The sequence below is a fragment of the Perca fluviatilis genome, chromosome 13 (genome assembly GCF_010015445.1).
Source record: "Perca fluviatilis chromosome 13, GENO_Pfluv_1.0, whole genome shotgun sequence".
Classification (NCBI taxonomy): domain Eukaryota; kingdom Metazoa; phylum Chordata; class Actinopteri; order Perciformes; family Percidae; genus Perca; species Perca fluviatilis.
The window spans coordinates 31,214,097-31,235,138 of record NC_053124.1 but is presented as its reverse complement, the minus strand read 5'-3'; the positions used below and the strand labels follow the sequence as shown (position 1 = coordinate 31,235,138).

The 21,042-nt window shown below is 42.0% G+C and overlaps 1 protein-coding gene across 4 annotated transcripts in view; it reads left to right on the top strand.

Moving 5' to 3' along the window:
- LOC120571680 (glutamate receptor ionotropic, kainate 5-like) overlaps positions 1-21,042 on the top strand; it is a 309,529-nt gene that overhangs the window by 272,660 nt on the left and 15,827 nt on the right. For all 4 annotated transcript variants that reach the window (XM_039820748.1, XM_039820746.1, XM_039820745.1 and 1 more), the window contains 4 exons: positions 7,735-7,844; positions 8,696-8,869; positions 14,630-14,795; positions 15,453-15,678. In XM_039820748.1, coding sequence (XP_039676682.1) covers positions 7,735-7,844; positions 8,696-8,869; positions 14,630-14,795; positions 15,453-15,678 — 676 coding nt within the window. The remainder of the gene's footprint in view (positions 1-7,734; positions 7,845-8,695; positions 8,870-14,629; positions 14,796-15,452; positions 15,679-21,042) is intronic.

The window sequence follows — 21,042 nt, the reverse complement described above, 5'->3', positions numbered from 1 at the left end:
CTGTTATCAAGTCCAGCACTGGGGACCTATTATACACAGTAGATAGACAGGCTAACAGGCCATGCTGCTGATGGCGCACGCACACACACACACACACACACACACACACAGGATCATGGTCGCAATGAACCTGCTTGCAGGGCCCTGGGCCACTATTGGCCCCCTGTTCCTCATGTCAGTTAATGTGCTTTTTAGGGCCTATTCACACCTGACAGTTTGAACCAAGGTCCAGACCAAGGTTGATGTTTTTTTGTTACAGTGTAGCATTTGATCTGGTTAGTTTTGGTTTCACCCTGCAGTTAAGCAAGCTCCTGTTGTCATCACATATGTGAGCCGCGTCTCCCGAATACTTTTTGTACCACAAGCCATACAAGAACCTTAAATCAGTCAAAATAATCTAAATGTCCTGCTGGCCTGCTCATACCCAAGGGTGTATAGCGTATTGTAGCGTGTGATGCCTGTTCTTGACGTTATGTCTGTCGGTGTATGGACTGTTGTCTGTTTGTGTCTGTTTGTGTCACATGTCTGATGTCCTGTCATGAAGTGCCTCGCGACTGTGCCGCAAACCCAACTGCCCCCACGGGGACAATAAAGTTACCTACCAGTCCTTGCAGAAAAATGCGGCGTTTTTTTTGTGATTGTTCCAGGCAAAAATCCTTGACTACGCGGCACGTTTTCTTAAAAAATGCGCTGGAATATGCGGGATATTTATGCGATTTTATGCGATGAAATTGCGGGAACTTGCAAAAACAAAATGATGAAAAAGAGAAAAAAAAATGATTCCCCAACCCCTGCTTTTCGATGATGTTCACCTCACATAATTACGTCACTTCATAACGTTCCCATGGCAACAGGGGAAAATGGCTGCTCTTGAGTGAAGTAAATGCAACATTTTTCAATGTTCTGCTAAGAGATATGTGACTTTTTTTTTGCAACGAAAATGCGGGGATTATGAAATCATGCAAGCCCCGTATATTTTGCGCAGAAACCGGCAATATATGCGGCGAAAGTGCGGCGTATTTGAAAAAATGCGGCCCCCCGCATAAATATGCGGACTTTGGCTGATTATGCATTGAATTATGCGATCGCATAGTCGCATTTTTCTGGAGGGACTGATCTACTACTTACAAACCCTTCTAAAAAAAAACAGGATTGTGTAAAAAAAAAACAAGTTTTCACCCAAAATCAACAGCCATGAGTAGCTTTGAATTGTAGAATGTAAACAGGCATTTCAACCCCCCGATTCCCAGAATAAACCCTGAGATCACATCAATAATATCCAGAGAAAAAGATATTCTAAGTAGGCTACTAAAGAAAATGGTGAAACATTTTCTCACTGTGTTAAGTTTGATTGGCGGCCAGCAGCACACATATTACATCATTTCCTATCCGTATAAAACAGTGAAACGCATCCATTTCTTGTATGTTAACAAATTATTGTTAACAAAAGCAAAGCAGAAAATAGCATGATGATCGTTGTGTAGTACAGTGGTTCCCAACCTGGGGTCCGGGCACCCCCAGGGGGGGCGGCAAAGATCACAGCATGTCTTTATCTGGTTTGAGATTGAGGTAAAAAATAATATTTGCACATGTTAAACAAATTATGATAATACACTAGAATATATAATGTATACAAAAGTCTGTATGAAAACTATCTATTTTGTTGTATCCTCGTTTTTCCTGCCGCCACGACATCACTATTTTATGAATGAAACATGGCGGAGAATTGTCAAAGTGCTGATAACTGCTCTGTATCAAAAAAGAAAGTAAGGCTCTATTTCGAGAGTTACCTCAACTTCGGTTTTTGGGGGGGCTCAGCTTTTCTTAGACATGAGTAGGGGGGACGCCAAGGAAAAAAGGTTGGGAACCACTGGTGTAGTAGATACTGTATGATATTTGTATGGAATTGAGTGAAACAAAACACACTGGTAACAGCACTCAATGCAAATGCCATGCAATGCACACACTGAACGCAACCCAGAACACATGAAATCTTATAGCTACTCTGCGACTCCCAAAGTAACTAAATAAACAATGCAATCATGTCTGGAAGCATAAAGAGCTTTATACACATAATAAAACAAACACACACACGCACGCACACAGACACACACACACACAGCATAAATAGCTTGCGAGCACACTTAAAGATGGTAATCTTTTTAATTGCTCAAGCTGTTGACTTGTGGCACACACATTAGTGAAGTGCCATCATGTTTATCATTGTTCTTGCCCCCCGGTTGTTGAACAGCGTAAATTGATATCTGCCGTTGCCCCGATTCATTAGTGCTCAATATATTATCACTCTGCTATTCACTGCATCTGAGTCACAACAATTTATTACAGCGCGTACAACAAGGAGCTCTGACATCATCCACGAGGAGAATACCGGCTGTGTTTGACGGAGGGGAAGGAATCGACATTGTCATTACTCCGAAAGATGCGGTGTTTATGAATTTAATAAGAGACTGAATGAATGCCACTTGCACAATGTAACTCTGTTGTTAATGTTGTAAAGTTGTATGGCAGTCACTTGAAAACCTCCAAAATGTTAACTTTTCAGAAAGTGTCCCCATTTCGACCCGTTTTGAAATGTGAAAATGAAATTAGTTACTCATTAGATATTACTTTCATTTATTGCATTGCTTTACTTTAATTCCTAAACAGCAACAGTTATAGATATTAGATTAGTTATATCACTTTATATCAAGCAAATTGCTCTCCTTACACATCAGCGCTCCGTTCTTTAAGCAAAGTTTTTTAAACTAACTCCAAATCCTTTACAACCACGTCACATATTCCGTATTTATTTTTTTAAATATTCTGTATTAACACGTAAATATGAAGGCTTTAGAGACCCGGTGGTGTAACAAGCAGTTATTTACAAGTTGTTTACAGACCATAAACATCCAGTTTGGTTTGTTCACACACCCTCCAGCAGTAGCTAACGCTAGCAAGCCAGCTAAGAACACCCAACATGCAAATTCAATAACTTTGTTCTACATTTCACCTTGGAGGCCAGGTCCACCCGCCTTCACTCCCTGCACCAAGCTTATATTTACACTAGGGAGTAGATCAACTACTAAATATTTAAAAGTAAATTTTGATTTGATTGGAAGAATATATCAACATATTAACATCAAATCAACCGTAACACCTAAACACTATGTGTTGCAGGTATGCAAGAGTACAAACTAGTTAGCAAGCGAGCACAGAAGTTTAGCTAAACGTAGTGAATAAATGGTAGGGAGGCAAGATCTTGCCACACGGCTAACTTTAGCGAAGCATGAGGATTTAACAGTTGTTTCTCTGTTATCTCCGACTCTGGCAGTGGCCGTGGTGTCTGGAAAAGTCAAGCTGCAGGCTACCGGTAAGCAACGCCGTGTCTTCTTTAGCTACAGACTGTTGCAAGTCTCAGACCCGGGACTCATGGTGTTTGAACACTTTTGAGTGAAATACAGCCACACATTAGACCAGTTAGCTTTAAGATTTGAAACTGTGTTTAAGCTAGCTATTAGCCAATGTAGGTTAACGTAACAGACTAGCTACAGACTGTTGCAAGTCCCAGACCAGGACTCTCTGTGTTTGAACCCTTTTCGAGTGAAATACAGCCACACGTTAGACCATTTAGCTTTACGATTTTTAAATGTGTTTAAAGGGATGCGCCACCGTTTGTTGAAATAGAGCTCATCACGGTCTCCCCTAGCTTTAGATAGGTGGGCCAACGCATTTTTTGTGCATGCATTGTTTTAGTCCGGTGCAACACCGGCAGCGCCGCCGCTAGTTAGCTTAGCGTAGTGAATGGAATCCTATGTTGCCGGTTAGCATGTTGTGAGTAAAAGTGAGCCAACAAAAGACAAAAAAACAACCTAATTACTTGCACTGAGACAAAAAATGCGTTGGCCCACCTATCTACAGCCAGGGTAGACCGTGATAAGCCCTATTTAAACAAACGGTGGCGTATTCCTTTAAGCTTTTAGCCAAGTGTAGCGCTAACTTGCATCACAAGGAGTGATGCGCAAAGTGGTATCTGGTGCGGTATTGGAGTAGTTTTATGAGTACATGAGCACAGTATCAGACCCAATACCTGATACTGATATCGGTATCTGTGCATCCCTAATTTACACGCGATTTTCCTGTAAGTTGTCAAGATGATCGATAGCGCTTTGTCCGCTAGTGCTCCTGGCTGTTGTTCACGACGGTCATTATGGTCATTGGAGACAGCCGAGGCCAAGTCTGAACGCCCATCGTTGGCATTCTCACATGAGCCCAAATGTGCGCGTTTGTTTAGTTGCTGGATAGCATTTGGCCTTATGTAAGTTAGCCAACGATGGGGTGACCTTGCTCACCCAGTGTGCACCCCATGTAGGCCGAGTTCGAATCCAGCCTGCGCTCATTTGCTACGTGTCATCCTCTCTCTCTCCTCCCTCTTTCCTTTCTATCTGCTATCACTTTCAAATAGAAACAAAGAAGCCCAAAAAAATACCTTCACGTCTTTAAAGAATGCCGACGATGGTCGGTCTGGATCATCCTGATCCTAACGAGCCCACAGAGTTTAAATAGCTGGGTTTCCCTACCGTTCAGTCAGAACTGAAGAAGTCTCTCTGAAGAGTGACGAAAGTTCTTCGAAGGGCTTTTAACCAAGTCCAGTTGCCCTTGAGTCTAACCCTTCCTTGGATGATAGTTGAACATGTGATTTTAAAACCATGTTTATTAATGTGCAGCCATAACAGCCTCCACTCGTTTTGTTTTCAACAAATTTTGAACCTGCTGGATGACTGCAGAACCTTCAAAGACATGTTCACCTATCACATGTGGACTTGAGTGTCCACATACCTTCAACCAAATAGCGTATTGTATTTTACAGCTCTGCAATGAGAACTTTAAAGCTGAGTCAGCTGCACTGCAAGTTCTTGACAGTGTGCACAGTGAGTTTGGATGATGGACAGCTTACCTGATACACGTCTGAATGGTCCCGATTGCAGTGATCTCACCACTCCGACTCCACGGCAGGCGAGAACAATCTCTGAGGATTGCGGCCATTTGACTTTCATCTAAATAACGTGACCTTCTGCTGAGAGAGAAACGTCCAAAACAAGCTCTGGAAATATATCTTGGTGTCGGAGGATATTAGGTTTTTGCTGTTTGGTTACTGTATTTTAACTTCGTAATGTTCCCGTTCCTCCTCTTCTTTCTTGTACTGAACAAACTTGCACAGAACAAATGACTCTGTCACAGTAAACATGAAGAAACTTTGTTTACTTGTGGTTAAATTTCAGCGGTTTCGTTTCTGTGCTGAATTTTTTATTGAGGAAGTATGTGTGAGCCGGTGCTGCACTTAAATAAAGTTTGCATGCGTGTGAATGTTAGAAACGCAAATTTATATTCAGCATTGTTCAGTAATTCTGACAAAATATGATGGAAATTGATCAAAACAATGCCAATATTTAACTTTACACAAGCATTACATGTTGCACGTTTAGCCCACTTAGTATAAATTACATACAGTTTACACATCTGCAGATCAAACTGTGCTTTAGTCAGCTTTTCTAATAAAACGTGGCAGATGATTTCTCGAGACTGTCCTCTCCTGAAAAATGCTTCTATAGGTCGTTTTATTCAAGCAGCAATTGCAACTCATATTAATGTTTATAGTGGCAGTGCCCTCTAGTGGCCGTAGTAATTGTTAGGGGAACAAGGTGACAAAGCGCCAACAGCGCCAAATTCCACATAAAGAGTCCGGTTTGAGTGGAAGGTGGGTCAAACAAACACACAGAACTGTCCCGTTTGAAAATAAAAGTTAAAGGCTATGTTTTTTGCACTTTACGGAATAAATAGAACTACATCAAAGCCACAAACGTTTCTAAACTTAACTAAGTAGTTTTTGTGCCTAAACGTAACCAAACTGCGACCGTTTCACGTTAAAGACGTGTTTAAAACCGTGACCGTTAATGTTCTGTTGTTTAGATCTGAGAACGGAAAAACGTGGGTCGTATTAAGAGGGTAGGAATTACCAACCTATATCGTCATATGGTTTGGAAGACTTGTTGGATTTCTCCCAAAAAAAGATTTAAATAATTAAGTTTTACAATCGTGTCCACTAAACAGAGGACAACATCAGAACTACAAGCAACAGTTGCAGCGTTACAGAGAGTCATTTGATTCAATTTTATTATCCAAAATATCTCTAAAAGGACATTTATTTTTTTCCTACAGAGTGACTTGGATTGTTTTTGAAGGAGGAAAGCATTGCAACATTTTTTGAATTGAGACCAGTTTCCCCCCATGCAGTGCGCCCTTCACAGGATGAAAATAACAGTCCAAAGAGGAAACCAATCGCTGCAAACCATACGAGTGATGGGGACTGATTCTATCCCTTTGATACATGTTTCTATAGTTGGTCTGATTCCGCAGATCCACATCAGATTTTAGCCCTTGAACAGCTTCAAATGACGTTAGCCAAAATGGACAAAAATAGAAAGGGAGTTGATTGCCTCCATTACAGCTCCAGTCATCTGCTGTAATTGGGTCCAATCTGGGAGTTCCTCGACTCTCTTCACTGCCAAATCCTTTTTTCAGTAGATGGGGGGATGGGCATCATAATCAGCAGGGAGGGGAAGTGATGAAATGGGTCAACTGGAAATGTCTGGCTGAAAAACATCAACCGACGGTCGTTAACGCGCTTTAAAAGCTTTTGTAACTGTAATTTTTTTATTTACTTGGACTGCAGGTTCATGTGCTGACAAAATGTGACGAGCTGAAGGAAAGAAAATAAAAAATGAAAAAGTCCAAAGTACATGTCCGTCAATCAGAAAGTGAAGTTTGTGTTAGTCAGCCTGAGTCGTTGACAGCTCTCGGAAGCGCTGTGACCGGCAGACGGTCATTACCGCAACTCGCTGCTGCCAGCTGGAGAAATTACAGCTCCCACTGATGTGAAAACTTAAACTTTTTTTTAATTTAAAGTCTGTGTAGTTCCACGTGTGAAAGTGTGAATTCAGGGATGCCATTTAAAGTATCAAAACACATGCGGAACCTGTCCTCATTAACAAATACACAGCATTTTTTTTTTTTTGCTGTTGATTTCAACAGTCAGCAGAGTTCTTTGAGCAGCATCTAGCGGCCAATACACAAACTGCAGCTTAGAGGAACACGCCGACTTATTGGGACTTTAGCTTATTCACCGTATCCCCCAGAGTTAGATAAATCCATACATTATCTTCTCATCTCCGTGCGTGTCGTAACTCTGTCTGACTCCCCCACCACTAGCTTAGCTTAGCACAGATCCTGGAGGTAACCGGCTCCATCATTTGTATAGTCACAGCATGTACAAATAACAAGGTCACATGAGACACAGCCATCTTCTAACCGTATACATACTGGGAACTATATTCTCAGAAAGGCAAAGCACTGCTACTTCTGCTACTTGGGCGGAGTGATTAAGCGCAACTCCTTAAAAGCACCGTTGTTCCTCTCTGCTCCTCACCACGGGCTTCTCGGGTGCTGCGAGCAAATCACTCGGCCCCTAACAGCAGCGACAGGCCAACCAGCTTTAAAAGTGATAGGGAGAGTTTCAGTGTGTTCAACTGTCGATACCGACGCAGTTTGTATTAATTCGTAATTATATTCAATGTAAGATTTAACCAACCAGGTTTAAACTGTAGCTAACAGCGGGGTTTGGTTTGTGTGTGTGTGTGTGTGTGTGTGTGTGTGTGTGTGTGTGTGTGTGTGTTTCAGGGCCGTAAACCCGGTTACTTCTCCTTCCTGGATCCGTTCTCTCCAGCTGTCTGGCTCTTCATGCTGTTGGCCTACCTCGCCGTCAGCTGCGTCCTCTTCCTCGCCGCCAGGTAACACACCTGCCTCTGTATATATATGTGTGTGTGTGTGTGTGTGTGTGTGGGCTTGTTTAACTATATTCGTGGGGTCCAAAAACCCGGGAGTCCAGTATACTTGTGGGGTCCCGACAGCTTTGTGGGGCCAAAATGCTGGACCCCACGAGTTTAAAGCTGTTTGAGGGTTAAGACTTGGTTTTAGGATTAGGGTTAGAATTAGGTTATGGTTAGGGTGAGGGTAAGGGTTAAGGTTAGGCATTTAGTTGTGATGGTTAAGGTTAGGGTAAGGGGCTAGGGAATGCATTTTGTCAATGACGGGTCCCCACAAAGATAGTGCGACAAAACTGTGTGTGTGTGTGTGTGTGTGTGTGTCAGCAACATGTATTTTAGTCATACGTGTGTAGGTCTCTCTGCCCCTTTTCTCTCTCTCTTTCTGCCTGTAATTTGGTCGTTCACACACACAAAATATCCAAAATATTCACACTCCAGTTGAGTTATTATGTTGTTGTCTTTTGTGTATAAATGTCTCGGCCTCTTTCGCCCTTTCCTCTTTCGTACCTCAACAGTTTGACTCTGTTTATATGAGACATATTTTAAGAACATCCTTTGTCCTTTGATACAATAATCTTAATAAAAGGTGCACTTAGTGGTGGAGTAAGAGTGCTTTTGTGAAAGCCCTACAACGGTGCAGTCAATATACCATTAAAATGCGCTGCTCTGATTTGGAGTGGAAAAGCTTTTCAATTGTCATGGAGTCTATGCATGATGTCACCACGAACACTATCGGAGCTCAGCGTGGCCTTGCTGATATATATTTTTTTTTTGGTGCTGGTTATGAGAAAATGTTTAATGTCTCACCCCTCCAGGCTCAGCCCCTATGAATGGTACAACCCTCACCCGTGCCTTCGGGAGCGACCGGACGTCCTCGTGAACCAGTACACCCTGGGGAACAGTCTGTGGTTCCCCGTCGGCGGCTTCATGCAGCAGGGCTCCGAGATCATGCCCCGGGCTCTGTCCACCCGCTGCGTCAGCGGAGTCTGGTTCGTAACATCTCAAGTGGTTGTTTTTTTTCTCATTTCTTCCGGCTTATTGCGTGTGTGTAAGTGCTGTCTAAATTCAGTCCCTCCAGAAAAACGCGACTATGCGATCACATAATTCAACGCATAATCAGCATATTTGTGCGGGGGGCCGCATTTTTTCCAAATCCGCCGCACTTTCGCCGCACAAATTGTCGATTTCCGCGCAAAATATGCGGGGCTTGTATGATTTCATAATCCCCGCATTTTCGTTGCAAAAAAAAGTCACATATATCTAGGGTTGGGTACCAAAACTCGGTGCCAATAGGGAACCGGTGCCGACGTAAACGGTAGTAACGAGACCGAATAAGAACGAAAGTTTCGGTGCCTCATTTCGGTGCTTGACTTTACACTACACCTGACAGCATGTAACGTTAGCTTACCTTTAGCTAGCAGCTGGATTAAACACCGGTAAAATGCTGACAGCTAACGTTAAACAGTGTAAAGTGTGACTGTATTTCACTGTGGAGGACTTCAACAGCGCGATGTAACAGTCTGCTCTGCAGCAATTCATAGATATACAGTATGTTTATATGGTCGGAATTAAACAACACAGACGGTGCGTTCACTTGCAGCTGCCGTTGTCGGAATTAAACAACACAGACGGTGCATTCACTTAAAATAGGTTGCCTCGTGGTGCATTCACAGTAATTGTAAAATACCCTTTTCCCATCTGGGGTTCAACAGCAATTTACTGGTGAAATAAGTTATTGTTATAGTTATTACATTATTATTAAATCTTTAATTTTGACCATGGCCTTAGCAATAAACAAGTCACTGACTGTTGTTTACTACCCTTATTTTTTTTTTATTGAAAAGTACCGGTTCAGGCACCGTTTAGGCACTGGCACCGTTTTAAAAGTATCGATTTAGCACCGGAATCGAAAAAAAACAAAAACGATACCCAACCCTACATATATCTTAGTGGAAAGTTGAAAAATGTTGCGTTTACTTCACATGTTCACACAAGAGCAGCCATTTCCCCCTGTTGCCATGGGAACGTTATGAAGTGACGTAATTTTTTTTTTCTCTTTTTCATCAAACCGCAGTTTTTGCAAGTCCCTGCAATTTCATCGCGTACAATTGCATAAATATCCCACATATTCCATCACATTTTTTTAAGAAAACGTGCCGCATAATCAAGGATTTTTGCCTGCAACGATCACAAAAAAAACTCTGCGTTTTGCTGGAAGGACTGTCTAAACACTCGCGTTTCACATATTTTTATGCACATTTTGATGGCTTGTTACATTACCTCCTATGAACCTCTCACGTCCATGGAAATCAACATTCTTGATTGCTGCTCTCTATCGCGCTCATCTCGCAAAAATCAAACTACGTAGACAAATCTTCTTAAAGGAATACGCCACCGTTTGTTGAAATAGTGCTTATCACGGTCTCCCCTGGCTGTAGATAGGTGGGCCAACGCATTTTTTTGTCTCAATGCAAGTAATTAGGTTGTTTTTTGTCTTTTGTTGGCTCACTTTTACTCACAACATGCTAACCGGCAACATAGGATTCCATTCACTACGCTAAGCTAACTAGCGGCGGCGCTGATGATGTTGTACCGGACTAAAACGCGTTGGCCCACCTATCTACAGCTAGGGGGGACCGTGATGAGCCCTATTTCAACAAACGGTGGCCTATCCCTTTAACGTCAGTTAAACATTTCAATAAATGTCCTGATAGTCTGCAACGGCCCCTTGTTATTTATGAAAAAAGAGATTGTGCAGCATATTTGAAGCCAATAAGAGGCTTTGAGAGGATGATAAATGTTTCAGGCCCGGGACTAGAAGAAAATAGATAGGCAGCCTAATGAGATCACTCAGGTTATATCTGGAGCTTCTTTTAAATCTCACAACTTTCTTTTCCAAGGGGAAGATTCACTGAGTATTTAAATAGTCCCGTCTGGTTTTTATCTCTTAGGTTTTATCTGCGTTTCACAGCATTTTGTTTTCCCTATATGTTTTATCATTTATTTTTTTGATTTTCACTTGTATTTGCTCTTATTCCTAATTTTTCTTTTTCACACTTTGTAGCTCGCGGCGGCTTGTGTTTAAATGACAATACAGTTCATTCTCTCCTCTCCTCTCTCTTCTTTTCTCTCCTCTCTCTCCTCTCCCCTATCCTCTCTCCTCTCCTCTCCCCTCCTCCACTCTCTCCTCTCCTCTCCTCTCCCCTCTCCCCTCCTCTCCTCTCTCCCCTCCTCTCCTCTCCTCTCTTCTCTTCTCTCCTCTCTCCACTCCTCTCTTCTCTCCTCTTCTCTTCTCTCCTAAAATATTGTACATTAATCTGACAACTTTAATTACTAGTTACTTTACAAAATTAAGATTTTTATTATAAACTAAACTACCCAACAATATAACGGCCTACAAGTCCAGCTGAAATGATCAGACCATTAAACACACAACTGTTTGGATCATTCCCAGTTCCTAAAATGTGAGGACTTTTCTGCATTGAGTACTTTTACTTTTAATATTTTAAGTACATTATCCTGACGCTACTTATATACTGTACTTTAACTCAACTAACATCTTCAATGCAGGACTTTTACTTGTAACAGAGCATATCAAGGATTCAAGGATTTTTCTTTGGATTTGTCTATTTTTGGTCCAAAATACAGTAAGAGGGTTACAATTTTAAACTGCCTTTTTGATATCGCGATGACGGTTAAAAAGAAACGATAATACTGTGCAGCCCTACAATAAATGAAGTTACATTTGAATTGAAACCCAAACCTCCGCCCTCCTGCTGGCTGTGGAAATGACTCCTCCAATTCGCCCTGTTCCTCTTCTCTTCCTTCCTTCTCATCCTGTTTTTGCTCCCCCTCCCTCCGTCCGTTATTCCCAGTAGCTGCAGTCAGACAGATGGTGGGGTGATACTGGAGGGGCCGGCAGCGTCTCTCCTCTGACAGCTCTCTGCCTCGCCCGGCACTTTGCCCCATGAAAACCCATGATGGCCGTGGCACAATCTGCAACACACTGATTTCTGTCCGTCTGTCCGGCAGTTTATCTGTCCGTCTCTCCGGCAGTTTATCTGTCCGTCTCTCCGGCAGTTTATCTGTCCGTCTGTCTGGCAGTTTATCTGTCCGTCTGAGGGGCTCTTTGGCTGGCAAGCTGCTCGGGCTGAGGAGGTCTATTACCCGACCTTGTGGAAAAGATAAGACCGAATACGGTCTTATCTTTTACGACACATGCAATGAATAAATAGAGCACTTTTGTTAAGTGTCTTTAAGAGACTGTCCTTCCCGAGAAACACTCCCATAGGATGTTTGTTCAAGCAGCAATTACGACCTAATATCAGTCCTTCCAGAAAAATTAGTTTTTTTGTGATTGTTGCGGGCAAAAATCCTTGATTATGCGGCACGTTTTCTTAAAAAAATGCGATGGAATATGCGAGATATTAATGCGATGAAAATTGCAGGCACTTGCAAAAACTGCGGGAACTTGCAAAAACTGCGGTTTGATGAAAAAGAGCAAAAAATAAGTGATTCCCCCCCCCCAACTCCCTGCTTTTCGGTGATGTTCACGTCGCGTAATTACGTCACTTCATAACGTTCCCATGGCAACAGGGGAAAATGGCTGCTCTTGTGTGAAGTAAACGCAACATTTTTCAACTTTCTGCTAAGCTGTATGTGACTCTTTTGCAACGAAAATGCGGGGATTATGAAATCATGCAAGCCCCGCATATTTTGCGCGGAAACCGGCAATTTACGCGGTGAAAGTGCGCCGTATTTGAAAAAATGCGGCCCCCGCATAAATATGTGGACTTTGGCTGATTATTCCAATTATGCGATCGCATAATCACGTTTTTCTGGAGGGACTGTAATATATACATGTACGTTTTTCTAGTGGCGTCGCCCTCTAGCAGCCGCAGTAATTATGATGGGGGCGAAGCAGGAAGTTGATGGAGTATAATAGTACGTGTCCATTGTCAGCATCAAATCCAGGCTTTCCATTCATTTCTATCGGAGCAGCTGTGCAATGCATTCTGGGAGCGCCGGAGATTTTGGAGAAGCGAGGTGTCGAGTCGCCCCTGCTCCTTCTTTGCGTGAAGTTGAATCCAGCCAACTTTATGCAAATGAGACGTGGCCGGCTCAGCTCGCCAGCCTCTCAAAGGCTGACGAAAAATCTTTTAAACGGCCCTTTGTCGATCTGAAATAGCGCCAACAACAAACTTTCGCCCAGGACAAGTCCTGTTTGAATATGAAAGGAAACGGCGAGTTTTTGTTTTAACTTAATAAACGTCATGTTCGGCTTCACGTGCGTAACCTTCAGGAAGAAAAAGTAACGTCTGATTTGAACCCAAACCATCTTTTCCAAGTAGTTTTGGATGTCTTTACCGTTTCGCAACGTTAAAGACACGTTTACAATCAAGACCTTTACGCTCAAACCTGCGACCGACGTTCTCTCTTTTAGTTAAACACCTCTTCTATAAAAGCTCGGGTAACACATGTTTAAATGTAATCACCATTATCCAAACTCTAATTTGTCCTTGGTTTGTTTTGGTTTAATGTCTCTCTCCACCATTTTCTCCTCCTTCCTCCGACTCGGTTTGCCTCTCTCTCTCAAACCTGGGCTCCCTTCCTAATTCCCTCACTCCTCACGTCCGTCTCATTTCCTCTGGAGGTGTCCTGCTCGTCTCTGCTGCAGCCCGAGTTCATGTTTAGGTGGATGAATTTTACCTAAAAATCCCGACGTTTCCTGCAGTGCCCTCCATCTGTCTCTCTCCTGCTCTCCACTCACAGCGCTTAATGAAGGGAGAGAGAGAGAGAGACAGAGAGAGAGAGAGAGAGAGAGAGGTGAAGCGAGGAAAAAAGTAGAATAAGAAAAGAGAAGCGAGGGTTTGAAATAAATGTTAAAGCTGCTCTTCTCTGGTTCAGTGTTATTAAAGTAAACTTAAATAAGCAGTGAAAAATAGTTTTAGTAAACTGAAACTAAATATAAAAAATAAAAAATAAGTATTTCTGCAACCAAACTGAAACTATACTGCCACTTTGAAAAACGAATACAAATAAAATGAAAATCAACGTAAATCATTTCAGTTTATTTAGCTGAAAAAAGGAGCCCCCAACGTCGACTTCCAGGCAGCGCTGCGACCCTTGACTTCAAGGCACCTAACCCCAACCGCGTAGCTCCTATGGCGCCATTTTGATGCTGACAAGCACTCACCCGCCGTTAGCATCCCATTGAAGCGAATAACTTTACATCTGAAGCATCTAAAGAAACACGACAATGTATAAAAGGCTCCATTACCTTGTACCTCACGTTATGGCTCCGTAGCAGACGTTTTTGTAAAAATAGGCTAACGATTGTGTCATAACCACGCGACTTACTGTCACACAGTAGAGGAATTACCGTATAGTACAGGAGAAGCTTGCAGGCAGTTTTGACTTACATTAGCTGTTTAAGTTGAATTACTAATGTTAACTAGCATTTTAGTTAGCAATAATTAGCCTGTGCCTATGTTATCTCCTTACATATACCTACGCTCTCCTTCTCTGTAAGATTGGGAATGATTGAGATTTCTCTTGGCACAGCTACCAGAAGACTTCACACTTTCAGACACGTTGCTCACGTCACATCTACGTCGTCTCTCTCAGTTCGGAGGCTGCGCAGTAACGCTCAGCGCTCACCGGAAAAGTGCTTCTAATATCCTTCAATGGTCTCCGTCCAGAGCAACGGGATCTGTTGGTCCATTCTTATATACTATCTATGCTCTCAGGTGGGCGTTCACCCTCATCATCATCTCGTCCTACACGGCCAACCTGGCGGCGTTTCTGACCGTCCAGAGGATGGAGGTTCCCATCGAGTCTCCCGACGATCTGGCCGACCAAACCAACATCCAGTACGGCACCATCCACGGAGGATCCACCATGACCTTCTTCATGGTGAGACAAGGAGAGATTCCTCTCAGAACTCACTTGTTTCCAGTGGTGGAATGTAACTCAGTACATAAACTCTTAAGTACTGTACCGTACTACAAATGTTGAGGTACTTGTACTTTACTTGAGTCTGTTCTTTTCATGCCACTCTCCACTTCTACTCCGCTACATTTTAGAGAGACATATTGTACTTTTTACTCCACTACATTAATCTGACAACTTTTGTAACTAGTTACTTCAAAAATTAAGAGTTTTGCACACAAAACACATGTAGTTATATATTACCATCTTTTATTATAAATTAAACTACCCAACAATATAATGGGCTACAAGTTCAGCTGACATGATTAGACCATTAAACACACAACTGTTTAGATCGTTTCCAGTTTCTAAGATGTGACGATTTTTCTGCATCGAGTACTTAAGTACATTTTCCCACTTACGTACTTTTACTTAAGCAACATTTTCAATGCAGGACTTTAACTTGGAACAGAGTATTTTACAGTGTGATATTAGTACATTTACTTAAGTAAGGATCTAAATGCTTCTTCCACCACTGATGCATTTCTTCTGATAGCAACAGGAAAGAAAGCCGACTAAATCGAATGTTAACGCCTGGAAAAACCAAAACCCTTGTCTATCTCCACCTTTCCCCTCCTCCAGAACTCGCGGTACCAGACGTACCAGCGGATGTGGAACTACATGAACTCCAAGCAGCCCAGCGTCTTCGTGAAGAGCACCGAGGAAGGCATCGCGCGCGTCCTCAACTCCAAGTACGCCTTCCTGATGGAGAGCACCATGAACGAGTACTACCGCAGCCTCAACTGCAACCTCACGCAGATTGGAGGCCTGCTGGACACCAAAGGATACGGCATCGGAATGCCTCTGGGTGAGTTTACTATAACCAAACACATGTATTCTAATAATTTATGAAGACATTTTGTTCAGAGAAGAAGGAAAATGAGAAGAAAGGCTGGAAGTCAGAGGTCAAAACTGTTCAACGGTGCCTCTGCAAAATAGCCTCAGGAAGGAACATGTTTTGGTGGAACATGTGTACGTTCAAAAGTTGTTTTAGTCGTGCAAAGATTAGACAGTCTAGCTAGCTGTCTGGATTCTGAGGAGCAGTTAACCATAGTCCTCATCAATAGACACAAAGAAAAAACCCAAAGAAAGCGGAAGGTTACGGACATCTGGCCAAAATGAGGGACATCCGGCGGAATTTCCGGCGGCAACTGAACAATCCCGAAAAATGAAACGTCGTCGATATAGACTACATTGGTGATATCAATCTTTTCATCTGACTCGCTACAAAAAAATCTCCCAAAAATGTCAAATTTGTCCTTTAAATATTGCTGTAACCTCTAACCAAAGACATGTATTCTGCATTATAGAATAAGTAGAGCCAACCAGGGAAACTGAACATGTAGAACGTGCTCAAATCAGCATGACGTCCCCGATAACAGCACACCCAGGGCCATTTCAGCACACCAGGCGTATCAGTTAAAAATATTACTTTGCCGTTTCTATGTCAACTTAACAAAGTTGAATCATAAACGGTTTTTGAAACATTTGTATTGATGCAATAAATCAGGAACCACAGTGGAACACACTGAAGCTCTCTAACATGTTATATGAAGTGATTAATTGGGTTAAACAACTTATTTTTTACAACGCTCTGGAGTTAACTGTTAGTGGAAATGCTACGATCATATCAGCCGATGTCTTAGTTACCACACCATTGAGCTAGCAAAGCATTTTAGTGTTTATATGTGCGGTATTTATTAAGTTTGGGAAATCCCACACTCTCTACAAAGCTAACGTTAGCTTGACTGACTGTTTTACTAACTTTAAACAGGGACAGGAAATCGTCTCTGTTGCTTAAAGTTTGCGGATGTATAGTATTTGAATCTCTCAATGGAAGAAAAAAAATGTCAGCAGATATCTTAGTTACAACACGATTGAGCTAGCAAAGCATTTTAGTGTTTATATGTGCAATATTTATTCAGTTTGGGAACTCTACAAAGTTAACGTTAGCTTAACTGACTGTTTGACTAACGTTAAAAAGGGACAGGAAATCTGCTCTGTTGCTTAAAGTTCGCGGACATATAGTATCTCAGTCTATCCATGGAGAAAGTTACAACAAGATTGAGCTAGCGAAGCAATTTGGTGTTTATATGTGCGGTATTTATTCAGTTTGGGAAATACCACGATCTTTGCAAAGTTAACGTTCTTAAGTTAGCCGGCTGACTAAACAGGCGGGAACTAGAAATAGTCTGTTGCTTTTTTTACTTTAAGAGCGAATTGCCCCACAATATGAATAGAGTTTGATTATACTTTTATTTTCTTGCTAACCGTTGTGTAACATTGCTTAAACGTAGAATTACATTTTGTTCAGATATGAAGGAAAATGAAAAGAGGCTGGAAGTCAGAAGTCAAAAATCTTCAAAAGTGTCACATATGTTGTATCAATCTTCTCATCTGAATCTCTGCAATAACTCCCTAAAAATGTCAAATTTGTCCTTCAAAGATTGCTGTTAACTCTGACAAGCTGACCTTCACAGGTTTCTGGAGATATCAAAATAACACATGTTGGCTAGAATTTAGAACGAGACAGGATTACAGGTCTCGACATCGTTTCCATTCTTCCCTGAAACGGAGAAAAAGCACCAACCTGCTTCTGTGTGTAGCCTATACCTTCGACTTTGTTTATGTGAAGTGCAATTGTGTTTAGTCTGCTGTCACATCACATATTGTTTGTAATATATTGAGGCTGCCTTACGTTTTGTCCGGCACCTTGTTTTGCTGGTTCTGCGTTAGCCGTTAACCAGGTCATATTCTTGGTGCAGCTGCTGTTCCCGGCAAATTAAATCCGTCCAATTTGGCATTGGTCTGCTTTTGCCGCTGTCTAGCCTCGCCTCGTCATCTGCCTCAGACTTGTTTCTGGTGATAAGTCTTAGTGCATAGATTAGCATAGTTAATGGAGGAAGGAGGAACAGATGTGAGGAGAGGAGAGGGAACAGCGGGTAGACGGAGACCGAAAAAAGAAAGGAAAAGACAAGGAGTTTTGGGGGAGAATGGCCTGTCAGTCAACCTGCCTGTTAAGGGATGAAAATAAAAGCAGCAGAGTCACCCCGGTGCCTCTGGTAGACGTCGTCTCCCATGCTAACTGTGCTGACTGACAGTGAGAGATTAGCATCAGCTTCAAAAGAGAAAATGAGAACTCGCAGCTGCTTTAAAGTCATTTTGGTGTTTGTGTTCTGCGAGTTAAAAGTTCAATTTGTTTCCCATTTCCAGCCGACAGTGAACAAATAAATGAGTCTTTTTAACCACCATCACTTCCGAAAGTGGTTACCAGTGTAACCATAACGGCGAAGGTCCCCTGACCTAACAAAGTAGTCATTTTAACCCAAACCAAGATCTCATTCGGACCTTAATGAAGTACTTTACTCAACCCAAACCATAATGTTTCCCTAAACCTTAACCATAGACTTCCTCCACAACGCTGCGGAGGAAGGTCTGGCTCGTCCACACAGCATTCCTGGATGGGGAAAAAAAACGTGCTCTTGTTTATTGGCATTTCTTTAAACCAATCACAATCATCTTGGGCGGCGCTAGGCGCTGGATGCCGGTACGGAGGCTCTGCAAAACAGTCTCTGGAAGGAACTTGTTTTGGTGGAGCATGTGCACGTAGGGAGGCGAGCTCTGGAATTAAAATGGCTGTTGAGTGTGTGATGAGATTGATTGTCGGTTCTAGCTCGGAGGATATTTGCCGAATCGACCGAAGTCTCAAATGCCAACACAAAGAAAGTGGAAGGGGAGGGACATCCGCCGAAAACTAAGGACATCCTGGGGAACCTCTGGCGGCACCAGAACAATCCCGTAAATGAAACATAGTCGATATAGACTATGAGGTCATAAAACAGACTTTCAATTTTGGAAGGAACAGACAAATATAGCAAAATCAGATCCGAAAATACTTCTAAAGGGCAGTTACAATGCTTTGTCATTTAGTTTGGAGGACTTGTTGGTGTTAACTGCGGAGAAGCATTAACTAAAGGACAAACGTGAGGAACAAAAGTCCACAACCAGCAAGCTTCAAGAGGAGGTATGAAGGTATACGAGCTAGTCGGACACACACAACCACAAATATGACACGAGGCACATTATTACACTGTCAACAAGAAAACATTATGACACTGGCGACAGTTACGAGGTAACTTGCGAAACAAGGTATTCGGCTTCAAAGGGGGGCAGACTTCCAGAAAACGTGGCGAATAAGGAAGTCAGACGGTGACAAATAAATCATTTTTTATCTTTAAAATATGGAGTATCTAACCAGTTAAAGTGTCATCATTTCGTAAAAGACTCAAATGATCTTTTACCTTGAAAACCAACCACACACCTCCTGCCGTCTTTCTGTCATTTAGTGAAAGTCACTGTCACTTTTTAATGGAATGAGAAAGAAGATTAATGGGAGCGAGTAGCAGGGAGGCAGAGAGGACGAGGTTGAGGATGAAAGCTTCATAATTTACAGCCTTAGTGGACAAAATATTAATGACAGGTACCGATATGATAGAGCCTAATATAGAGACTCAAACATGACCATAGAGCTGAATCATGAATCATCTTTGTGTAACTTTCAGGACTTCAGGGCTGCTTCATTGCCGTGTTTTTTAGAATATTGATCCCCAACTAAATCAGGCCTCAGAGTCTTTACAACTGGGTCAGGGTTTGGACTTTGGTATCTTGACTAGAATATGATCACTTTTTTAAGGCAACAAAATGAGTGGTTAGGGCAGAGACGGTATGGAAACAAGACGCCATAACTCAGAGTAATGTCCTGTACCTGGGTCATGTGGTTTTCTTTAGGAGACTAGAGTTTATTCCAATGGGAGAAGTCAACGTGAACACGGATTATGAGCCCTAAAGTTACCAAAATATTGGACCCATTTTTTTACGAGCCACATATCTCCAGAACATTCTGACACTACAATGGCATTTTTCAGACGGACCCATCAGGGGGAAAATGTACTTTGTTCCAGACCTGTTTCTGTCCCAGGAACAAACTCTCGCGAGATCTGGCAACACAGATAGGCTAACGTCAGCTAACTAAACACATTTTCTTGATGCTAAATATGGATTTTATCTTTGTAAATATCTAGTGTTAGCAGAACATAATATTAAATTATACAAATATAACTTTATCTATTCACATGACGTTCACTACACTTTCAGGGAGACAGGAAGTGTGTACCGTTTCATACCATTGGCGCAGAGAGTAATGCGCTAATAGAATCTTTGGTTAGGGTTAGGAAAAGATCACGCTTTAGCTTAAAAACAAAAGTCACCGCTGACTTTTGGATTCAGACGGGTTATAAACTCTGGTCCTGTGTTAGATCGCCTATCCAGCACCCTGACCTTGCTCCCTATACAAATTTTGGAGCTCTTATACTACTTCACCTTACTTATCCCTTGGTTTACACCTACGATAGTCTATATCGACAATGTTTCATTTCTAGGATTGCTCACTTGCCGCCCGAAATTCCACCGGATGTCCGTTACCTTCCTCTTACTTTGTGTTGGCGTTCTAACCTCTGGTGGATTTCTGAGGACTATGGTTAACTGTTCCTCAGATCTCTGCAGGGTAAATCCAGACAGCTAGCTAGACTATCTGTCCAATCTGAGTTTTCTGTTGACACACATACGTTTGACCGAAACAAGTTCCTTCCCGAGGCTATTTTGCAGACACACCGTGGCTCTGTCCAGTGCTTAACGCCACACAAGACGATTGTGATTGGGTTCAAGAAATGCCAATAAACCAGAGCACGTTTTTCTTCCATCCCAGAATAGGCATGTAACGATTCACTGAACTCGCGATGCGATACGATTCACAATACTAGTTTCACGTTACGATTTTATCACGATTTTTTTGTACAAAATGAGATTTAAGAAAGAGAAATGAAAAAGTTTCCTTTTATTATTTTATTCTCACTCAGACAAAAAGCTGCACATTTCTTTCTGAAACTGAAATATCTTTGTCAAATAACAAAACTAAATTGAAATATTAAAACAAATCCCAAATAAAATAAATAATACAAATAAAATAAATCTTTTCATATAAACAAACTAAGGCTTTGCCGGTGCTCTTTCCTAGCTTAGAATCTTTCTTTTTTTTTTTTACATGTTTTTTTAAGAAATATCAGCATATCCACATTTTCTGGCAGAAGCTGAGATCTCTGCACATTCACAATGT